Source organism: Mesocricetus auratus, unplaced genomic scaffold (genome assembly GCF_017639785.1).
Source record: "Mesocricetus auratus isolate SY011 unplaced genomic scaffold, BCM_Maur_2.0 Super-Scaffold_100025, whole genome shotgun sequence".
NCBI lineage: Eukaryota > Metazoa > Chordata > Mammalia > Rodentia > Cricetidae > Mesocricetus > Mesocricetus auratus.
In genome coordinates this window covers 21,132,069-21,152,433 of record NW_024429206.1, presented here as the reverse complement: position 1 = coordinate 21,152,433, position 20,365 = coordinate 21,132,069, and the positions used below count along the sequence as shown (strand labels likewise).

Here is a 20,365-nt window from a genome sequence, read left to right as displayed (position 1 = left end):
CCTCCTCCTCAAGCCAAAGACTTGGGTTTTATTTCAGGAAAATCACAGGGCAGGCCAGCTGGAAACAGATGGCATGGGTGACATCTTGTGCCCTTTTCATTTGGATGAGCCCAAAGTATCCATAATGAATTCCCAGGTGACCAGACAGCTTGCATCATCTAGGTGAGCACCTGATGACCTGACAGGAACATTGTGACTTCAGAAGGGATGACTGCCCTGGTGATTTTACCACTGTAAAATCTTTGAATTGAATAGATAAGAAAAAAAAAATAAAACTCAGGCCAAATGGCATGAGGACCACACAGCATATTATATTTCTCACTAGTGTGACTGTGCTGGATAATCTTAGTTATCAACTTGACTGGATCTCCATTGACCCAGCAGGCAAACCTCTGGGCACCCCTGTGAGAGATGATCTCGATTAGGTTAGTTAAGGTGGGAGGAGCCCTACAAGTGGGCAGCACCATTCCCTGGGCTAGCATTGCACAAATAGGGGTGAGCTAGGTAAACAGAGGCACTCATTACTCCCTGCTTCTGTTGCCTGGACTTCCTCAGCATGGTGAACTGTAGCCTGGAACAGAGAGCCCAACAAACCCATCCTCCCTTATGTCGTTTCGGTGAGAATATTTTATCACAGTGACAGGAAGATTAACCATGAAAGTACTTGACAGAAGCAAAGGAAGAAAGGTTAGTATTGGTTCATGGCTTTAGAGATTTCAGTTTATAGTCTCTGGGTCCCACACACTGGGGTAGAACATTATAGCAGAGCCCAGTGGTGGTGGCACAAGCCTTTAATCCCAGCAGACGGGAGGCAGAGGCAGGCAGATCTCTGTGAGTTCGAGACTAGCCTGGTCTACAAAAGCTAGAGCCTCCAAGTCGCAGAGAAACCCTGTCTCGAAAAACCAAAAATCAAAAACAAAACACACACAAAACAAAACAAAACATTATAGCGGAAGAAGAAATGGAAGAGGGGGGCTGTTCATGTCATAGTTCACTAGGAAGCCGGGAGTGAGACCGGAAGCGGCCCGAGGACCCAATCCCAGCGATATACTCCCTTCAGGTCACATCACTTCAGGTATGGTGTCCCACCCCATAAACTTCCCAAAATAGCATCACCACCTGGGGACCAGTGTTAAAATTGTGAGTCTAAGCCAGATGGTGGTGGCACACACCTTTAACCCCAGCACTCAGGAGGCAGAGGAAGGATCTCTGTGAGTTTGAGGCCAACCTGGTCTACAAAGCAAGTTCCAGAACAGCCAAGGTTGCACAGAGAAACTCTGTCTCAAAAAACAAAACAAAATGATGGTAATAAAATTGTGAGCCTATGTGACGTTCACATTCGAGCCATTATCACGAGACAAAGCTGTGTCCCAGGGCTCCAGAGATGTCCCTTCCTTGACCTTTGCTCCTCTCTAAGCAGATGGAGGCTCAGCAGGCGCAGAGGCCTGAGTTCAGCCATCTCTTTCCCAGAAACTACTTATTTCCCAGTGTCCTAGTTTCATCTCTGCTGCTGTGACAGGAGCCTGCAAGAAAAAGCAGCTTAGCGATGAAGGGGTTTGCTTTGGCTCACAATCCCATGTAACGGGCCAGCGCTGTGAGGACGTCGAGGCAGGGACCTGAAGCATCAAATCCACAATGGAGAGCAGAGAGAGAAGTGCATGGATCCTTGCTTGCTTTTTCTCAGCTGGCTCTCCCCTCTGCTCATGCCCCAGGAGCGATGCTGCCCACAGAGGCTGGGTCTTCTCATGTCAATTGGCTTAATCAAGACAATCCCCCAGCAGACAACTCGACCTAGACAATTCTGCATTGAGGATCTCCTCTGAGGGCACTGTAGGTTGACAATTAAAAACTAACCATCGGGCATTAGAGAGATGGCGCAGCAGTTTAAAAACATGTACTTCTCTTAAGAACTACAGTTTGGTTCCCAGCACCCACATCGGGCATCTGCCTGCAACTCCAGAGGACCAGATACCCTCTTCTGGCCTCCTAAAGCACTATACTTAGGTGTACAAATGCACATAGATACACACATAATTGGAGATAAAAGAAACCAAAATATTAGAAAAGCTAACCATCACACCCGGGTGGTGATTTTTGTTCTACTTCTCCCTCCTGTGCCCTTCCTCAGAATGTCCAGGGAAATTCAGAAAGGCAGGACTCCAATGAGAGAAATCAGTGTGTGGGGACCCTGTCTTGAGAGGATCCCACAGTCTCACAGTTCTTTTCTACTTGACTTCCAGATAGGATGTGATCTCACCAGCAGTGAGACAGAGAATGGAAAAGGACAGTGGAATGCTACTTCATCGGGAGATTTTGAAATGGCTCCAGCAAAGGACCTATAGTGACAAATGAAGAAACCAGGGGACCGGGGAGATGGCTTAGTGAGAAAAGTACATGCTTAGCAAGCATGGAGACCTGAATTAAGATCCCCTAAGACCCATCTAGAAAGCCAAGCACGGTGGCACACATCTGTCATCCCAGTGCTAAGGAGAGGCACAGCCGGATCTCTGGGGCTTCCTAGCCAGCCAGGGTAGACTTGAGTTTCAGCAAGAGGCTCTGACTCAAAAAAATAAGGTGGGTAGTCACATGATGTCAATATCTGGCCTCCACAAACACACATGTGCATGCACAACTCCTCTCCACATGAACACACACACATACACACACACACACACACACACACACACACACACACTGAGAGAGAGAGACAGAGAGACAGAGAGACAGAGAGAGAGACAGAGACAGAGAGAAAGAGGGAAGAGGGAGAGAGAGAAACACATTACCCAGTAGATGAAGGTTCAAGTCCTTAACCACTGTTGCCTTTAGACAAGAGGCTTTGCCTTGCTGAACTCCTCAGTTACCTCATCTATGACCACGAGGGTAAAATGACACTTATTTCAGAACTGTGCTGAGACTTCAGTCCAACATGTAGCTAGGTAGCCAGCAATTGGTAGGCATATGGAAATTTCCATCCATCCATTTCCCCCCCAGAGCAGGCTCCTTGCCATGACACCCTATAATGCAGCAGCTGAGGTGACCCAGCCAGGTGACTCTGTACCATTCTCATTATATATAACAGTTTGACCACTGAGGGCCTTGTCTTGTTGGGTGTGTAGAGGCAAGAAAGCAAGTCCTGGAGATATGGCTCAACAATTAACAGCACTTGCTCCTCCTGCAGAGGACCTAAGTTCGGTTCCCAACACCCACATTGGGCAGCTCACAACCATCTGTAGCTTTAACTCCACGGGATCCAGTTCTGATGGCCTCTTCTGGCCTCCACTGGTACCTGAACATAGATAGCACACTCACACACTCACACACACACACACACACACACACACACACAGAGAGAGAGAGAGAGAGCTGGGGATGGTGGTGGCGTTCCCCTTAATCCCAGTACTCAGGAGGTAGATCACTATGAATTCAAGGCCAGCCTGGTCTATATAATGAGATCCAACTCTGGACTACATAGTGAGAACCTCTAACTATAAACAAATAAATAATCTACATTAAAAAAATAAAGTTGACTATTATGACATATTCTTGTAATGCCAGCACTGGGGAGGCAGAGACAGGAGGATGCCTGTGACTCAGCTGGCTGAACTGGTAAGTTCCATGTGAATATAAAAGATTCTGTCTCAAAAACTAAGGTGGATTCTATTAGAACAATAGCCAAGGTTGTCCTCTGGCTCCACAGTTTCATATGTATAGACACACACACACTTACACACATATATGCATACACATATATGCATAACCACATACATACACTTTCAAAAAAAATAAAGGAAACAAACTCAGTCTAGTAGTACAAATGGAAATACCAGCTGCTGCTAGGGAAGGGGAGGCAGGCAGATCCTAAGTTCAAGGCAGCTCTGAACTAGAGTGAACACCATGCCACCCCGGGGAGCTTAACAAGACCCTGTCTCAAAAAGTAAAGGCACAGGTCAGAGAGATGTCTCAGTGGGTGAAGGTGCTTGCCACCAAGGCTGACAACCTCAGTTGCATCCCCAAGTCTCACGTGGTAGAAGGGGCAGCACTAACTCGCATAAGCTGTCCTCCGACTCCGAGTGTGCACCCACCCAGCCCCCACCCATCCACACCCCCACACACACAATAAATAAATTAACGTTAAACAACAGGAAAAGAGGGCTCAGAACGTGTATCTTAGTGGTAAAGCACTTTCCTAGCATACACAGGACCTCATGTTCACCCCCCACCTCAGTATTGCAAAAAATAATATTAATTAATTAACTAGCCTCCAAGAAGTCTCAGCACTGAGTATGTTTTAAAAAAATCTGCTAATGGCTATGATATCTTAACGTAATTACAATATACCAATTTCTCTGTATTCATTAGAACATTTGTTTTCTTCTAATTTTTTTAGTCAAGTGTGTGTGTGTGTGTGTGTGTGTGTGTGTGTGTGTGCGCGCACGCGCGTGCCTGCTCATGCGTGATGTGAGTGCAGGTGACCTTAAAGTCCACAGGAGGGCACTGGATCCACTGGAGTTGGAGGTACAGGTGGTTGTGTTGGGATCCAAACTTGGGTCCCTTGCGAGAACCGTATATGCTCTTGGCTACCGAGCCTCCCCTCCAGCCCCCCAAACAGTTGATTTTCAAAGCTTGGAAGAGGGACAGAATTATTTAGCTTCCCAGGAACTCTTCAGTGACTAGGGGAAAAGCTTTTTTTTCCCCTATATTTTTTTCCATGAGCCCAAGAAAAATTGATCCTTCCTGTGTCTCTCCTTGGAGTTCAGATGACTCGCTCCTTCCGTTAGCCCTTTGGTTAGGATGCTGAAAGGGCTCCGTCCCTGAGTTCTTTCTGGTCAATGCATCTGAGGAGCCCAGAGCTTATCCTTTCCCAGGGATTCTGTGAAGCAGATGTAATTATCCTGACATATGTAGATGAGGGAACACAGAGGAGTTACACAGCTCGCCCAAGGTCATTCAATTAGCCAATGAACTTGGTCCAAGTCTGCTGACAGATTCAGCGGGCTCCTTCCATCATCCCTGAGGCAGCTAGCCTCCAATGAGCAAAGACAAACGGCCGCCACAAAGCCACACAGCCAGCCCCAGACTCAGAATGATCCCAGGAAGGACGAGGTCCATACAAGATCTTCTGAAACTGGAAGTTTTAGCCCTATATGGTTTGTGTGTGCTATAATCTGAAAACTCTAGAGATTGAAGCAGGAAGATCTTGAGTTCAGATGAGTTTAAGTATAGCCTAGGCTACATATGAGGGCTATATCTCATAAGAATGCCAAATAGCAGCACAGCAACAACAAAATCCAACAAAGCGGAGGAGGAGGAGAAAGAGGAAGAGGAACAGAAGGAGTAGAAGAAGAAAGGAGGGGAGGAGGGAGGAAAGAAGGAGGGGAAAGGAAGAGGAGGAGGAGGAGGAGGAGGAGGGTTAGGGCGACGGCTCTGTGTCAGCGTAAGGTACCTGCTATATAAGCACGAGGACCTGAGTTTTGATCCCTAGCAGTCACATAAAAGCTGACGTAGCTCTTTAGGTCTATAACTCCAACATTGGGAAGGCAAAGAGAGGTGGGTTCTGGGAACTCACTGGCCAGCCAACCGCAACGAATCATTCTCCATTGCTTTTCCACCTAGCTCATTGGAGCAGCATCTCCTAACCAAACTCAGACTCCACATCCCCAAGTCAGAGTGAGCTCCAGGTTCAGCGAGGGGCCCTGTCTCACGAAAAAGAACTCTTAGAGGAAGATGCCTGGCATTGACTTCTGCTTTCCACAGGAGCAGGCATTTGTATTCCATTCCCAGTCTTCTGCACACAAAAAATGAAAGGAGGAGGGAGTGCTACCAAAAACATAAGGCAGAATTAAACCAGTGTATCGTCCCTAAGCTGACCTGTTAACTTGGCCCTGATTTCTTTTTTTTTTTTTTTTTTTTTTTTTTTGGTTTTTCGAGACAGGGTTTCTCTGTGGCTTTGGAGGCTGTCGTGGAACTCGCTTGGTAGTCCAGGCTGGTCTCGAACTCACAGAGATCCGCCTGCCTCTGCCTCCCGAGTGCTGGGATTAAAGGCGTGTGCCACCAACGCCCGGCTTTGGCCCTGATTTCTTAGCTTTGGGACAGTCTGCTTCTTGTCCTGAAGACTGGTAACTATAGGGCATGTGGAGGCCCTGGGGAGTCACCCAGGCAGATGCACCCACCTCCCTCAAACTCCGTCTGGCAGTTCCCCGAGGTCTCGTTCAGACTCTCCTCCTCATTGATGATGATGTTCTCAATGTCCTTCATCGTTAGGTGATCCCGGAAGGCGTGGTACAGGATGTGTTTCAGCTCTTCCAGGGTGACTCTCTGCATGTCAAACTGCGGAGACAAAGAACAGGAAGAAGGCTGTGAAAACAGGGGTGCAAACTCAGCTCGGATGCGGTCAGCATGCCGGAAAGCTCCCTAAGAAAGTGAGTTTCAGGATACCAGATGAGCAGTTTTTCCAGTCCTGCTCGGCTCCGACCATATGCATGGTCTTATTGGGGATGAGCTGAGTGAAATATAACCTCCTTGATTTAGGAGACAAAGAGGAAAAGCCACTTGCAAGTTGGATTGATCACCAACCAGCCATCTGCTGTCAACCCTCCACGTCCTATATACTGTACTATGGTGCCATACTTCAGACAGCGCATATGTTTCTAACATTCTATCGCCTTCCAAGAAACCAGTCATTCCCATCTTGTGTTTCCACTTTGGACGACACATATGTTTCAATTTCTTCATCATTTCCGAAGGAACCAGCAATTCCGATTTTTGCTTGGAGGTGTGAACTTATACATGTCTGTTGTGGTCTGAATGTGGTTTCCCTCCCTACCATCTCTCCAACAGAGTTACTGTGTTGGGAGCCTTGTGCTCAGTATTATGATGATGAGGTAGGGGGAAACTTTAAGAATTGGGCCACGGGGCAACAGAGATTGCTCTATGGTGAAGAACACTTTTTGTTTGTCCAGAGGACCTGAGTTTGGGTCCCAACATCTATGTTGGGCAGCTCACAACTGCCTCTAACCAGCCAAAGGGCATCAGACTTCCTCTTCTGATCTCTGAGAGCACACACACACTCATGGTGCATATACATATATTCAGGACCACATACGTACACAGATAATAAAAAAAAACACTTTTTAAAAGAAGAGATGGGACCTGGTGGCTGGTTATGTCACTGAAGATGTTGCTACAAAGGGTGCCTCAGTTTCAAAATAGGTCTTAGTTTATTTTTCCCCTTATGTGTGTGTGCACTCACATGTGCATGGATTCACACATGTGAGTTCTTGTATGTGTGTGCACATGCCTATATACATGGGTCCACACGCATGTGGCGGCCCAATGTTGATGTGTGAATCATTCTCCATTACTTTTCCACCTAGCTCATTGGAGCAGCATCTCCTAACCAAACTCAGACTCCACATCCCCAAGTCAGAGTTACAGGTGTGTCACCATGCCAACTGAGCAGTTCCCTGTGTTCTAAGGCTCTGAACTCTGACTGTCATGGCTGCATGGAAAAGTGCTTTAACAACATTGAGCCATATCTCCGGCCCCGCAAGTATAATTGTTGTAAAAGCCTGACCCGGAGTCATTTTCTGATTTCCTGTCTTACCATGTGATCTCTCCTGCGTGTATCCCTGTCATTGTGATGGTATCTTCCTTCATTAAGGGCAAGTGAGAGGCAGTACCATGCTCCTGCCTTCCCAAAACCAGGGCCTGTATCAATGTCTCTTCTGCAGAAGGGATTTTACCACAGTGATGGAAGATGGCATAATATAATGGATTTATTTTTTTTTCTCAGTGCCAAAACACCCGACCAAGCAAGGTAAGGAAACTCTGGTTTACTTGAGCTCACAGTTCAAAATGATACAATCCACCAAGGTGGGGGAAGGCATGGTGGCAGGAACTTGAGGCAGCTGGTCATATTGCATGGGAATCAGAGAGATGGATGCTGGTGCTCAGCTCACTTTCTCCTTTGTATTCAGTCCAGGACCCCAGCCAGTGGGATGTAAGGTGGATTTATCTCCATCAGGTAACCTAATCTGGAAACTTCCTCACAGACATGCCCCAGAGGCCTGTGTCCTTCGTGATTCTAGATCCTACCGAATTGACAGTCAAGATTAGTTAACCATCACACCAAGGGGGAGCACGGAAACCCATGGCTGAAATGAGTCCCCACACAGCACTGAAAGCCAAGTTCTACACATTATTTTCTCCTTCCTGTCTTTTCAAGCATTTGAGAAGTAGGCACCTAGTTCTAGGAAATTAAATTGAGCTACTGAAACTTGTTGGGAAAACGAGATGATTGTAGTTGAAAGCCCTGTATGAGTCAGAGCAGCAGGTGGGCATTTGGATATTGGATGTGTTTTCTGCACTGTAGTTTAGTGGCCCTGAGAGTGAACATGCCACAGAGCTGGGCACCATGTCCCTTTGCATTGGGTAAGCGAGGAGAGCGTAGCCCATGTGCATGAATGAGGCACAAAGAATGCAGAGGAGAATAATTCTGGAGCAAAAATGGGGATCCTGTCCTAGTTAGGTTTTTTTTTAATATTTTATTTATTTATTGTGTATACTGTCTTATGCCTGTATGCTAGCAGAGGGCACCAGATCTCATTCCAGGTGGTTGTGAGCCACCATGTGGTTGCTGGGAATTGGACTCAGGACCTCTGGAAGAACAGTCAGTGCTCTTAACCGCTGAGCCATCTCTCCAGCCCCCCTAGTTAGGTTTAACTGCCAACTTGACACAGCCTGGAGGACCTGAGAGGGGAGTCTCAATGGAGGGATAGTCCTGATCAGATGGGCCTGTGGGTACATCTGTGGGAGATAGTCTTGATTGTTAATTGATGGTGTGTGTGTGTGTGTGTGTGTGTGTGTGTGTGTGTGTGTGTGTGTGTACAGACCACTGGGGTGATACAATTCCATGGATAGGTGGCCTGGGCTACATAAGAAAGTGAGCTGAGCATGAGCCTGTGTAAGCAAGACAGAAGGCAGAACTCCTCCATGAGTTCCTCTTCTGACTCCTCAATGAGCAACGGAGACCAGGAAGTATTAAGCCAGATAAACCCTTTCCTACCCAAGCTGCTTTGGGTCAGAGTGTTTTATCAGGGCAACATGGTAAAGTCATAACAGATTCTTTGCCATGCTCAGAGATGAATAGGGTTGACATCAAATAGATTCTTTGGGGGGCGGGAATGAGTCACTACTTCTCGGAAGACCGATTTAAGAAGTGGAGTGCTGCCTGGAAGAAAATTATACCACTTTAAGAGCTTCCTGCCATTCAGAAACTAGGCAAAAAAGATTATTTAGAAGCTAGGGGAAGGGAAAAAAGATACAGGTTTCCTGCCTCCACTGTTATACTGTTTGAGTCTTATAAATCATTAGAATATAATATGGCAAGCTGAATCGTGGTGGTACATGACTTTAGTCCCAGTACTGGGGAGGCAGAGGCAGGAGGATCTCTGTGAGTCTAGGACAGCCAGGGCTACAGAAAGGAACTCTGTCTAGAAAAACAACAAACAAAATATACTGTGGCTTGTAGATCAAATGTCCCTTTATGGTAGGTAAAATGGTAGAAGACTTGGTCCCTAGCTGCCGGTGATACTGAGAACAGACTGGGTCATGAAGGTGCTCACTTTATCAGTGGATTGATCCACTAATGAATCTATAGCTGAATGGACCACTAGGAGGTGGGTCCTGCTTGGTGGGTCACTGGGAGTGTGTCACTCAAGACCTGAGACTCTTCTCTGTGTGTCTCTGTCTTTCTGTTTCTTTTTCTTTCAGTATCTGTGCTCCCCCTCCCTCCAGCCCTCCCGTCCCCCTTCCTGTCTTCCCAACTCCGGCTCTGTTTCTTGTTTTCTCTGTGTCTGTCTTTACTTTTGTTTCTCTCTGACTCTGTGTCCCTCTCTTTTCTCACTCCCTCTCCTGGCCATCACATGGTGAGTGATTCTCATCTTCTACTCTCCAACCTTATCTCAAGCTCATGTTGGCAGACTCAGGAGACCATGGACTGAAACATCTTCAGCCTCAAGCTCAGGTAGGCCCTCCTCCTTCCAACATGACTGCCTAACAAAGGGTACCAACACTGAAAAAACCTAGTTGAACAACTTCCCATATGTCATCTATATTGTCAGGATACGGTGTCTCTTGAAGTTTTGAAAGAAATCACTATAAAACAGGAACATGGCACCAACAGGTATTTCTCCCATGATGACCCATCAATTCAGCTTTCATAGTTTTCTTGAGGTAGCTTTTAGAACTTTATACTATTTTTAGAGAACGATCTACAAGCTTCTCATTATTTTTAGCTTGTAATTATGCACAGTAGACCCACATTTTAAAATTTCTCTCAAGACTGACTATACCATAGCGGCTGTGGATGCGGCACAGTTGGTAGAGTCCTCATTTAGCATCCACAAAGCCCTGGGCTCTGTCCCAGCATTACAGAAATCGTGGGTGGTGGCCTGTGCCCATAGCACCAGTACTGGGGAGGCGAAGTCAAGTGGATCAGAAGATCAAGGCCATCCTTGGCTACATAGCTACTTTGAGGTCAATCTCGGCAACATAAGATCCTCTTCTTTAAAAAAAATCACTTATGCCATATCTCTCGTAATTTTATGTGTTTCTCTTTTCTATATTTGATGTAATTGTGTTTTGTTTAGTGGACTGTAGAGAATGTAGCCCTTACATATGCATTCTTTAGACATCTAAGACATTTTCCATTATAGTACAAATCTATGAAGCTAATTTATAGTAGTTTATTTATCTTTATTAATTACATTATGTAGCCATAAAATTATAAGCTTTCCTTCCAACACCATTATTTTTATTTATATGATTTGTCAAAAACTGCAACATTTTATAGTCTGTGAAAAGAAATGTCTGCCCATTAATTATTCTTATAGTCATAATGCTGTTTGGTGTGAGCAAGTCATAGCAGATCCTGCTCATAAGATAATTTCAATTCAGATTGGTGCATGCTGTGGCAAGGATGGATTAATAACCCCCAGAAAGTCAGGAACGGATTACAGAAGGTTTCTTGAAAATATGTATGGAATTGAAGAGCCAAAGTAAAATGCTCAGAGGGGGAAGGTTCAGCCCAGAAAGTACTTGAAGTGCAAGTATGAGAACATGAATTCAATCCCCAAAACTTCTGTTAAAAAATGGATGTGATGGTTAGTTTTAACTGCCTACTTGACACTAACTAGAGAAACACTCCTAATTGAGGAATTGTTTAGATCATGTTGGCTTATGGGTACATCTGTGGGGATTATCTTGATTGTTGACTGATATGGGAGGACCAAGCCCACTGCGGGTGGCGCTATTCCCTAGGCAAGGGGTCTTGAACTGTATAAGAGAGGAGAGAGCAAGCATCCATGCATTTGCTTCTCTGTGCTGTAGAGTGTGGGCATGATAAGAATACCTGCTTTACATTTTTTGATACTGTGACTTTCCCCCAAATGATGGATTATAACCTGGAATCTGAGCTGAAATAAACCCTCTCCCTATAAATTGCTTTTTGTGGGATTATTTTATCCCAGCAACAAACAATAAAACGGAACAGTTGAACACAGTGGCATATGAAACCCCAGCCCTGGTGAGGAAGTGGGTAGAGACGGAAGGATATCTAAGACTTTCTGGCTAGCTAGACCCTAGACCGCTGGGTGAGCTTCAGGCCAGTGAGAAAACCTGTTTCAAAAGCTCAAGGTGGACGATGCTCTTGAGGAAGGACAGGAGAGGTGGTCCTCTGACCACCACACACACACACACACGCATACACACACACACACACACACACACACACACACACACCACACATACACACACACCATGAAAGCAAGAAGAGAGGAAAGAGAAAATGAAATAAAGAAATAGAGCTTATCAGAAAGAAGAAAAGAAAAAAGGAAGGAAGGGAAAATGAAAGAGAGAAAGCAGCTTAGATTTCCAGTATGCTAGAACAAGCTGTACCCTGCTTATCTTTCATATCACCTCGACACATATAGTGTCCTCAGAGTCACCCGAGGGGAAAGCCTTGCTTGAGGAATCACCTGATCTGACTGGTCCGTGGGCCTGTCTCGATTCTTAGTTGATGGCGAGCCCAGCCCATTGTGGTTGGCACCATTTCCCGCACTGATGGTCCTGGCTTGTATAAAAAGCAGTTAGCTGAGCATGGGCCTTTGAGCAAGCCAGCAAGAACCATCCTTCCTGGTTCCTGCCTCCACTCTTGAGTTCCTGCCCTAATTTCCCTCCATGATGGGTTATAAGCTAAAATAAACCTTTCTCCCCTGTAGGTTGTTTTGTTTTGTTTTGTTTTTAATCACAGCAGCAGAAAGCAACGACAATAAACCGGGACCAGAATGAAAGAAAGGGATGGTGAGAAACGGGCATCCCAAGGCCCAGTGGTACCCACGTCTGGGCGATGTCACTGATTGGTCGAACCTGGGTCCAACTATCCCTCAAAGACGCACATGTTAAAGGTGTGGTCTACTATCTGCAGTGTTACTGGGAGGTGTTTAGTAGGTGGAGTCTTGGAATAGTTTAAGAGGTAGAGTCTAGTAGGAGGTCCTCTGGTTACTGCAGGGGGATTGCAGTCACTTTAAGAAGATTGCAGGACTCCTTTCCTTTTCTCGCTTGCCTATGAGTGGTCATTTCCTACCACTACATATGCCCCACCATGATCTGCCGATTTTCCCCCAACCACAAAAGTACTAACAGATACTGCACTAGCCATAGAGGCCACTGGAGAAGGACCCCCACCTCCCATGTCCATCCCCTGGTGACACTGAAAAGGTGAATATCACACTTGCTCCCACTCAGGATTTAAATTGTCACATAAAAATGTGGAGGAGTCTGGGCTTCCTTGAAATCCAGTAGGACAAAGCTACTTCTTCCTGGCCAAAAGAATGAGGTCTGGATGCTGGGGAAATGGCTCCAGCTGTTAAGTACAAACACACACTGCGCTTCCAGAGCTCCCCTGTGAGGAGGCTCACCACTGCCTGCAGCTCTAGCTGCAGGGGATTGGATGCCCTCTTCTGTCCTCTGCTGGTACTGCATGTGAGTGCATACATATACACAAAACAAAAATAAAAATGAGCATTAATTTTAAAAAGAATGAAATCTAGCTCTGGCCCTGAGTAGAAACTGTTTTTTTGAAACTATCCAAATTATTACGTGCTATTGTCTCCTCTCTTAAGAGTCCAAGCTGGGCAATGATGACTCATCCCTTAAACACAGCACTCGGGAGGCAGAGGCAGGCGGATCTCTGTGAGTTCGAGGCCAGCCTGGTCTTCCGAGTGAGTTCCAAGACAGCCAAGGCTGTAACACAGAGAATTCCTGTGTAGAAACATAAAAAAAAAACCCACAAAAAAAAAAAACCCAAAGCTAACAGAAAAACCAAACAAACAAATCGGTCAGTCTAGCTCGACCTGTCAATCATCTGACCAGGAGTCCATTCCTAAGAAAAGCTGATTCACCTGAAGTCTTGCTAAGTAGATAAGACTAAGAATTATCCCGCTAGTGAGACTTAGCATCCCAGAGTCCTTCCCCCACACAGTTGTTCTCAGAGCATCCTGTAGCAATGTGGCTGGCCCACTTTTTTGAGTTACTTAGAAAAATGTAACTTTGCATCTTTCTTTCTTTGAAGATATTAGCATTATCATTAGCGCACGCGCGCGCGCGCGCGTGTGTGTGTGCGTGCGTGCGTGCGCGTGTGTGTGTGCGTGCGTGCGTGCGTGTGTGTGTGTGTATACCACATATTGCATGGGTACCCACAGAGTCCAGAGAAGGGCATTAGGTCTCCTGAGGCTTGGGCTACAGAGGGTTGTGAGTCACCCAGCGTGGGTGCTGGAGAGCAAACTCAGGTCTGTAGGACATGCAAGTGCTCTTAACCTCTTAGGCAGCTCTCCAGCTCCCTCTCTTACTTTCCGACTCCCTTCCCTCTTTTACTTTCAGATAATGAGCAAAGCTTGGCCATGCTTTCCCCGCACACTGTCTGCTCTCATTCTTTGTCTCTGACTTAGAGAGAGGTGACAAGTTAAATTCTGGGTGTGTTCCCTGAAGCTCCCTGAATGACAGTCCCAGCATAACAACTAGGGGATGGAGTGTAGACATGACAGGCTAATGAAACGAATTTGGCAGTCATTTGTGTTAGGCTGGCAATAAAAGTCACCTGAAGGATGACAACCCCAGAGAAGAGTGCGCGGACCATGAAGATACCTAGAGAAGCATTCAGAGGTCACCAAAGCCAGAAGGTGCACAGCCTCCACCCCAGAATGTCCAGAACATGTCTTTGATCAACACAAAATATCTGCATGTTTCTTGAAGTAGCTTATGCTTTTTGAAAAAAAATTCTACTCTGACATTGGTACAGACATGCTGTTTTCTTTCTGTGTAATTATGTTACAACCAAGCTAGCCTGCTTGACAGGTTCCAGGCAGTGGCAGAAAAGTAGATGGGACTTGAAGAATGACACCTAAGGTAGTCCCTCTCGTGGCTCCTAACCTCCCCATGTGTTTCATACGCATGGATCTAGAAAGGAGAACAGAGCGCGTGTAAAAATAAATTGGTTTTGGGCGTGGCTGCAGCGCAGTTAGTAGAGTGCTTGCCTTGGTTCTATCCCTAGCCCCACATACACCAGGCTTCCTGGTACTTACCTGTAATCCCAGGCCCTGGGACGGTCAGAAATTCAAGGTCATCCTTAGTGACACAGTGAGTCTGAGCAAGCCTGGGTTACGTGGGACCTTATCTATTTAGGATATAGGATTCAGATTATTCCAGCTGGATGGAATCTGAAACTGCCTTCCTGCAGTCTAGCTTCCATAGTACCACAAAGTATTGTGCAAACTTCTAAGGGAGGGAAGCAGCTAAAAGTCCTATCCAGCCTATGAATCACAGCAATATAGCCAGAAAGGTGCAATAGAGGCACTCACGTGCTGGTGGTAACCAACAGTTGCCCAAGTGGGCTTAGGGCCCACTCAATAGGAGGGGAATTAGGCCTGCTACTAGAAACCTGGTCAACTACCCAGGGCTAGTGAGGCCATGGATTTTAGAGAAACTCCTGCTGCCACTTTGCTAGACGAGTATAGTTCCTAGGTACATTCTAAATCCTGTCCTTACACCCACAGATAAGTGTAGCAGTCACCCCTCATCAAAGAAGCCTCTTTATAGCAAATGGAGACCGTTGCAGAAAGTCGCAGCTGGACACACTGCAGAGATCAATAGGTGGTGGGGACCCCAGTCCCAAAGCGGGTATCTGCAGCACAGCTCCTGTATCTACGGCCTAAGGGACTTCTTGGGAGAGGGGAAGGAAAGACTGCTCAGAGGCAGAATATGAGGAAGTCTGCTGTGTGCTGTGTGCCTTTCTCTCTGCATAATCAAGACTCCAAACAGGAACAATATCCAAAGACATGCTGATACAGAAGCAGGGAGATCTCACGGGGTCTTGCCCCTAGGGAAAAAAAACTGCAGGCAACCAGACCAGCCTAGAGAGGAAAAATAAACCTCTGCCAGGGATGAGCCTCTGACTGGTTATCCAATATGCAGTGGTCAGCTCTGAAATCATATACACACATGCATATGGTTTCATATACATACATGCATACATATATACATACAAACTTACATGGACCCAGCAGTAGGATTTATATATTTATATGCATACATATGTGAATGTATATGTAACAATAATAGAGAAGGAGGCTATTATTCTGACAGCATGGTGCATAGGGGTGGAGGAAACAGGAGGGCCTGGAGGAAAAGAGGGAAGTAAGGAAGTGATATAATTATATTTTAATTTAAAATGTAAACTAAACACATTTTAAAAATTAGGCTTACATCCTCTGCTTCCCAATAGTGGAAATGCACGTCATTTCCATATATTAATGTATGCACACTTGTCTCTAGTTTGGTATTTTATTTCCTGTTTGCCAGATTTTTCTGATCCATGCATTTCCCTTTTTCTTTTGCACACAGTGCCTATGGCTGGCCTCCTTTTTGATTAAACCAGGAGACCTCTTCCCGGTTATCAGATAGATGGCTTAACTGGCAATTTCCTAAGATCAAATTCAGGAAGATGGAATTGCTCTTTTCTCCTCCCCGTGTGAGATGAGAAGTTACATTCTGTTTGTTCACCTCCAGACTTCTTCCTTACTGTGCCGCAGACACTGGGTTCAACTGGAGGTTTCTTATGACACATTTAGGGCATTCCTGGTAGCTGGGCATGGTGGTGCATACCTTTGACCCCAGCATTCAGGAGGCGGAGGCCAAGGCAGGTGGATCACTATGAGTTTGATGCTAGCCTGGTCTACATAGCTAGTTCTAGGTCAGTCTGATCTACGTAACAAATCCCAGAACAGCCGTCTCAAAATAACACTTTCCACCCCAAAACATACTCCTTGTGTATTTTTGCAGAAAAAAAATACTGATTCTGCACTGAATTTGGTGATGCAGTTAATAACCATGGACCCCTACCTCAAGATTTCACTTCTCACTTCCATTTGTCTGGGACTGTCCCATCTCTGGGTGCACAGCTAATTGACATCATCTGCTAGACAGCTTTTAAAAACAGCTGCTAGTGAAGCATTTGTGCATGCTACCTCTTCCAAGAGATCCAATAACTATTTTACAATTTTCATGACTTCTACTACTACTTAAATTAGTTAGTGCGTTTCTGTGCAGGCATACACATGTGACAGGGCACACACATGGCCGTCAGAACACACCCGGGAGGAACTGGTTCTCTCCTTCTTGCACATGGGTCCTAGATATGGACCTCAGGTCACCAGGATCGATGGCATGTGCCTTTTTAATTCCCTGAGCCATTTTTTATGCCCCAAGATATTATATTTTTCACGGTACCTTTAAAAAAATCATATAGGTTTTTAAAAGAAATACATGGGTGTATTATCCACATGTATGTCAATGTATCATGTGTGTGCAATGCCTGGGAATGCCAAAAGAGGGTGTGTCAGATCCCCTGAGACTGGACCTACAAACAGCTTTGAGCCACCATATATATCCTGGGAATTAAACCCGGGTCCTCTGGGAGCACAACCTGGAGGTGTCTCTCCATCCTCTACAATACCTTTCTGCTTCCATTCTCCTATGACAGAAACTTCAGTTTAGCATAACACCCTAGAGTTGCACAGCTGTCCCCTTCTTGATACCTGAGCTGGGGGTGTGGGTACAGTTGAGTTAGTAGAGTGAACATATTTGTGCACCCCCCCCCCACACACACACACAAGCACAAGATACACACTCAAAGAAAGCTGAGCTGATTTTTCTAGTTTCTTCTGTCTGGGGTTGGGTGGTTAACCAAAGTTTTCTTCTTTCAATATCCTGTATCTGTTCTCCAGCAGCAGTAGTGATATTTCTCCACCCTTGAGTTTTAAAAACACACACGGTCTCTGTGCCATATTTAGACATATGTTTCTGCACTAATCTTGGCTTCCGTTGAGGCAGGGTTTTTCATTTTTATACCAACATTGTGCTCTGCCTCCTGTGTGCCTCCTCGCAACCATTCCGACAACTGCTTCCCCTTTGTTCTAGTTTGATTTTTCCTTTGGAACACAAATTAGTCTTAATTAGTTTGTCTGTCTTGGGCTTCCACACATTTCATCTCTGCCATAACCATTTTCATGTCTGTGTTCTGGACTGTACATTTTTTTGTTCTTTATTCCCCTGCAAAGATCATTAGGCTTCTTTAACGTTTTATTTTTATTTATTTGTGTGTGTGTGTGTGCGTGCGCGCACCACCACATGTTCAGGTGCCTTCAGAGTCCATAATAAGGCATTAGATCCCTTGGAGCAGGAGTTACAGGTGGTTGTGCACCACCCAGTGTGTGTGCTGGGGCCCAAATTCAGGCCCTTTACAAGAGCAGTACATGCTTTTAACCATTAAACTTGTGTTTGTGCTGCCCTCCCCTCATCCCCACCGTGTGTGTGTGTATATGTGTGTGTGTGTGCAGTACCCATGCAGACCAGAAGAGGGCATCAGAGTCCCAGGAGCTGGGTACAGGTAAGCGTGTGCTTCCCTGATTTGGGTGCTAAGAATTCATCTCAGGTTCTCTGAAAGAGCCGTGAGGCCTTTATCACAGAGCCATCTCTTGGGTCCCTCACTCTGCTTTTCATTGGCTGAGTCAAAGACCAGTTCAATGTTTTTATTGTGGTTCTGTGCATTCTCTGGTAATTCTTTCTTGCCCCAAAATGTAACGATTTGTTGTCTTGTTTTCATGTTTTTCTTTCATATAAATATGTGGTAGATTCACATGTGTGCGTGTTGGTGCACATGCCCACAGGCCAGAGAAGGACATCTCTTGTTGTACTCTTTCTCTTTCTACCTTTTTCCCTCAAGGCAGGGTCTCTCACTGAACCTGGAGCTAGGCTGGCAAACCCCAGTGATCCTCCTGTCTCTATCCCCACAATAGCGCTGAGGTTATCGGTACACATGGCCATGCCCAGCTTTTCACATGGGTGTTGGGGACTTGAACTCGGGTCCTCATGCTTTCACAGCAAGTGCTTTTATCTGCTGAGCCATCTCCCTGCCTTCTGTCATCCTTTCCCCCTGATAAATTCCAAACAGCTTTGTACGCATCATCTTTTAAGATTAAAGTGTAAAGAGACGTCATAAGGGTACCTTCTGTGATTTCTCCCTTGATTCAATTTTCTTTTTTATTAATGTAGTTTGAATTTTATTTATTATTTCTATATGAATGGGTGTTTTGTCTGCATATGTCTGTGTGTCACACAACATGCAGTGTTCACAGAAGCCAGAAGAGGGCGCTGCATCCCTTAGGACTGGAGTTACAAACGGTTTGAGATGTCGTGTGGGTGCTGGGAAAATAACCCAGGTCCTCTGGTAGAGCAGTCACTGCTCTGAGCCATCTCTCCAGTCCTTTTGATTTAATTTTCAAAGGCAAGTAATTTTTTTTCTCTAGGACATAAGTGAAGTAGGTGTGTGTGTGTGTGTGTGTGTGTGTGTGTGTGTGTGTGTGTGCAGGTTCACATGTGTGCTCATCTCTATGGAGACCAGAGGACAGCCTTGAACTGTTTAAGAGCAGGCTTTGCTCTGCAGCCTAGGCTAGCCTAGAAATCACTCTAAAAGTCCAGGCTATCCTTAAACTCTTGGTTGTTTGATTTTTCCAGTCTCTCTCGTGCTAGGATTACAGGCTCAATCACTGTCTAGCCTGCAGGTTAGTTTTGTCTATCTCTGTGTCAGCATCTTCCAGTTAATGAAAAACCCTTGGAAGATATGCACCACCTCTAATTCAGTGGCTAGACCCAAGAATGTGGACGTGATGAGTCATACATATTTGTTGAACACACACCACACACACACACACACACACACACACACACACACACACACACACACACGTGCCTCCCATGTCTTCTTCCTCCCTTTCCTACCTATATTTCCTTCCCCTGTAAATCCATCAGGAGGCCAGGAAAAGTATCTTCTGCAAGAAGACTCCCAGTTGAGACTCACAGTGGAGAAAAGAAATTGAACTACTGTTCTCACTGTGATAGGAGCCTCAGGGGGCCCTAGCTGCAGTGAAGTCCTGAATTCTGAACAGGATGAAAGCCAGGCCACTAAAAGGACAAAGGCTGAGGCTCGCTGCAGGCTCACTGTGAGGTTATCCCCCTCCCTGACTCCCACAGAGACCAGCACTGTGGGAGACCACATCTTCCCTGACCAGCTTTTAGGCTAATCCTCCTCTGCTTCCAACTTTCACAGGTGTGGAATTCACTTCCTGGTGCAATTTAATTCACCTTGAGGGAGGTGGAGAGAGGGGCCAAATGAGCTCTAGAATATTCTATAACCCTTATTCTTCCCTCTGCCTGGTTTCAGAGGTTCTAGTCTACTGTTGTATAATAATAATTTCCTGAATTTGGACCGCTTCCTCCAGGAAGAGGCACTCACGAGACTCCAGAACTAAGCAAATGTCACATGCTTGGGGAGGCTGGATTCTAGAAGGCAGCTCCCCACAGGCAGGGAACGGTGCTGGGGGAGAAGACCATGGCCATCGCAGCTGCCTGGAGGAGACACAACTGCCTAGGCATCCTGCAGAGAGGCCTCCAGGGTGTTGTCACCCATGCTGGGGGGTGGGCTTTTTGGTGATGTTGCTGCTTTTGAGTCATCCATGCTCCTGTGAGTCACCCCTCACACATACGCCTGAAGTCACCCCAGTGACCACAGTCACCCTTCACACATACGCCTGAAGTCACCCCAGTGACCTCATCAGTTCCCAGCTTAGACTCTGGTGGCATCATTACTTTGGTCTGTCATGGACTCCCTATGAGGGGTGAGTAGACATTTTTTTCCCATGTCTCTCCATGAAAATCCTTACCTACAACATTTGCCTGCCAAGAGAAAGAGCTG

General features: G+C 45.9%; 1 protein-coding gene across 9 annotated transcripts in view; it reads right to left on the bottom strand.

Moving 5' to 3' along the window:
• The window catches only part of Caln1 (calneuron 1), a 474,698-nt gene that overhangs the window by 17,473 nt on the left and 436,860 nt on the right, over positions 1–20,365 (bottom strand). For all 9 annotated transcript variants that reach the window (XM_040731664.1, XM_040731663.1, XM_040731669.1 and 6 more), the window contains one exon: positions 6,171–6,327. In XM_040731664.1, the coding sequence (XP_040587598.1) occupies positions 6,171–6,327 (157 nt within the window). The remainder of the gene's footprint in view (positions 1–6,170; positions 6,328–20,365) is intronic.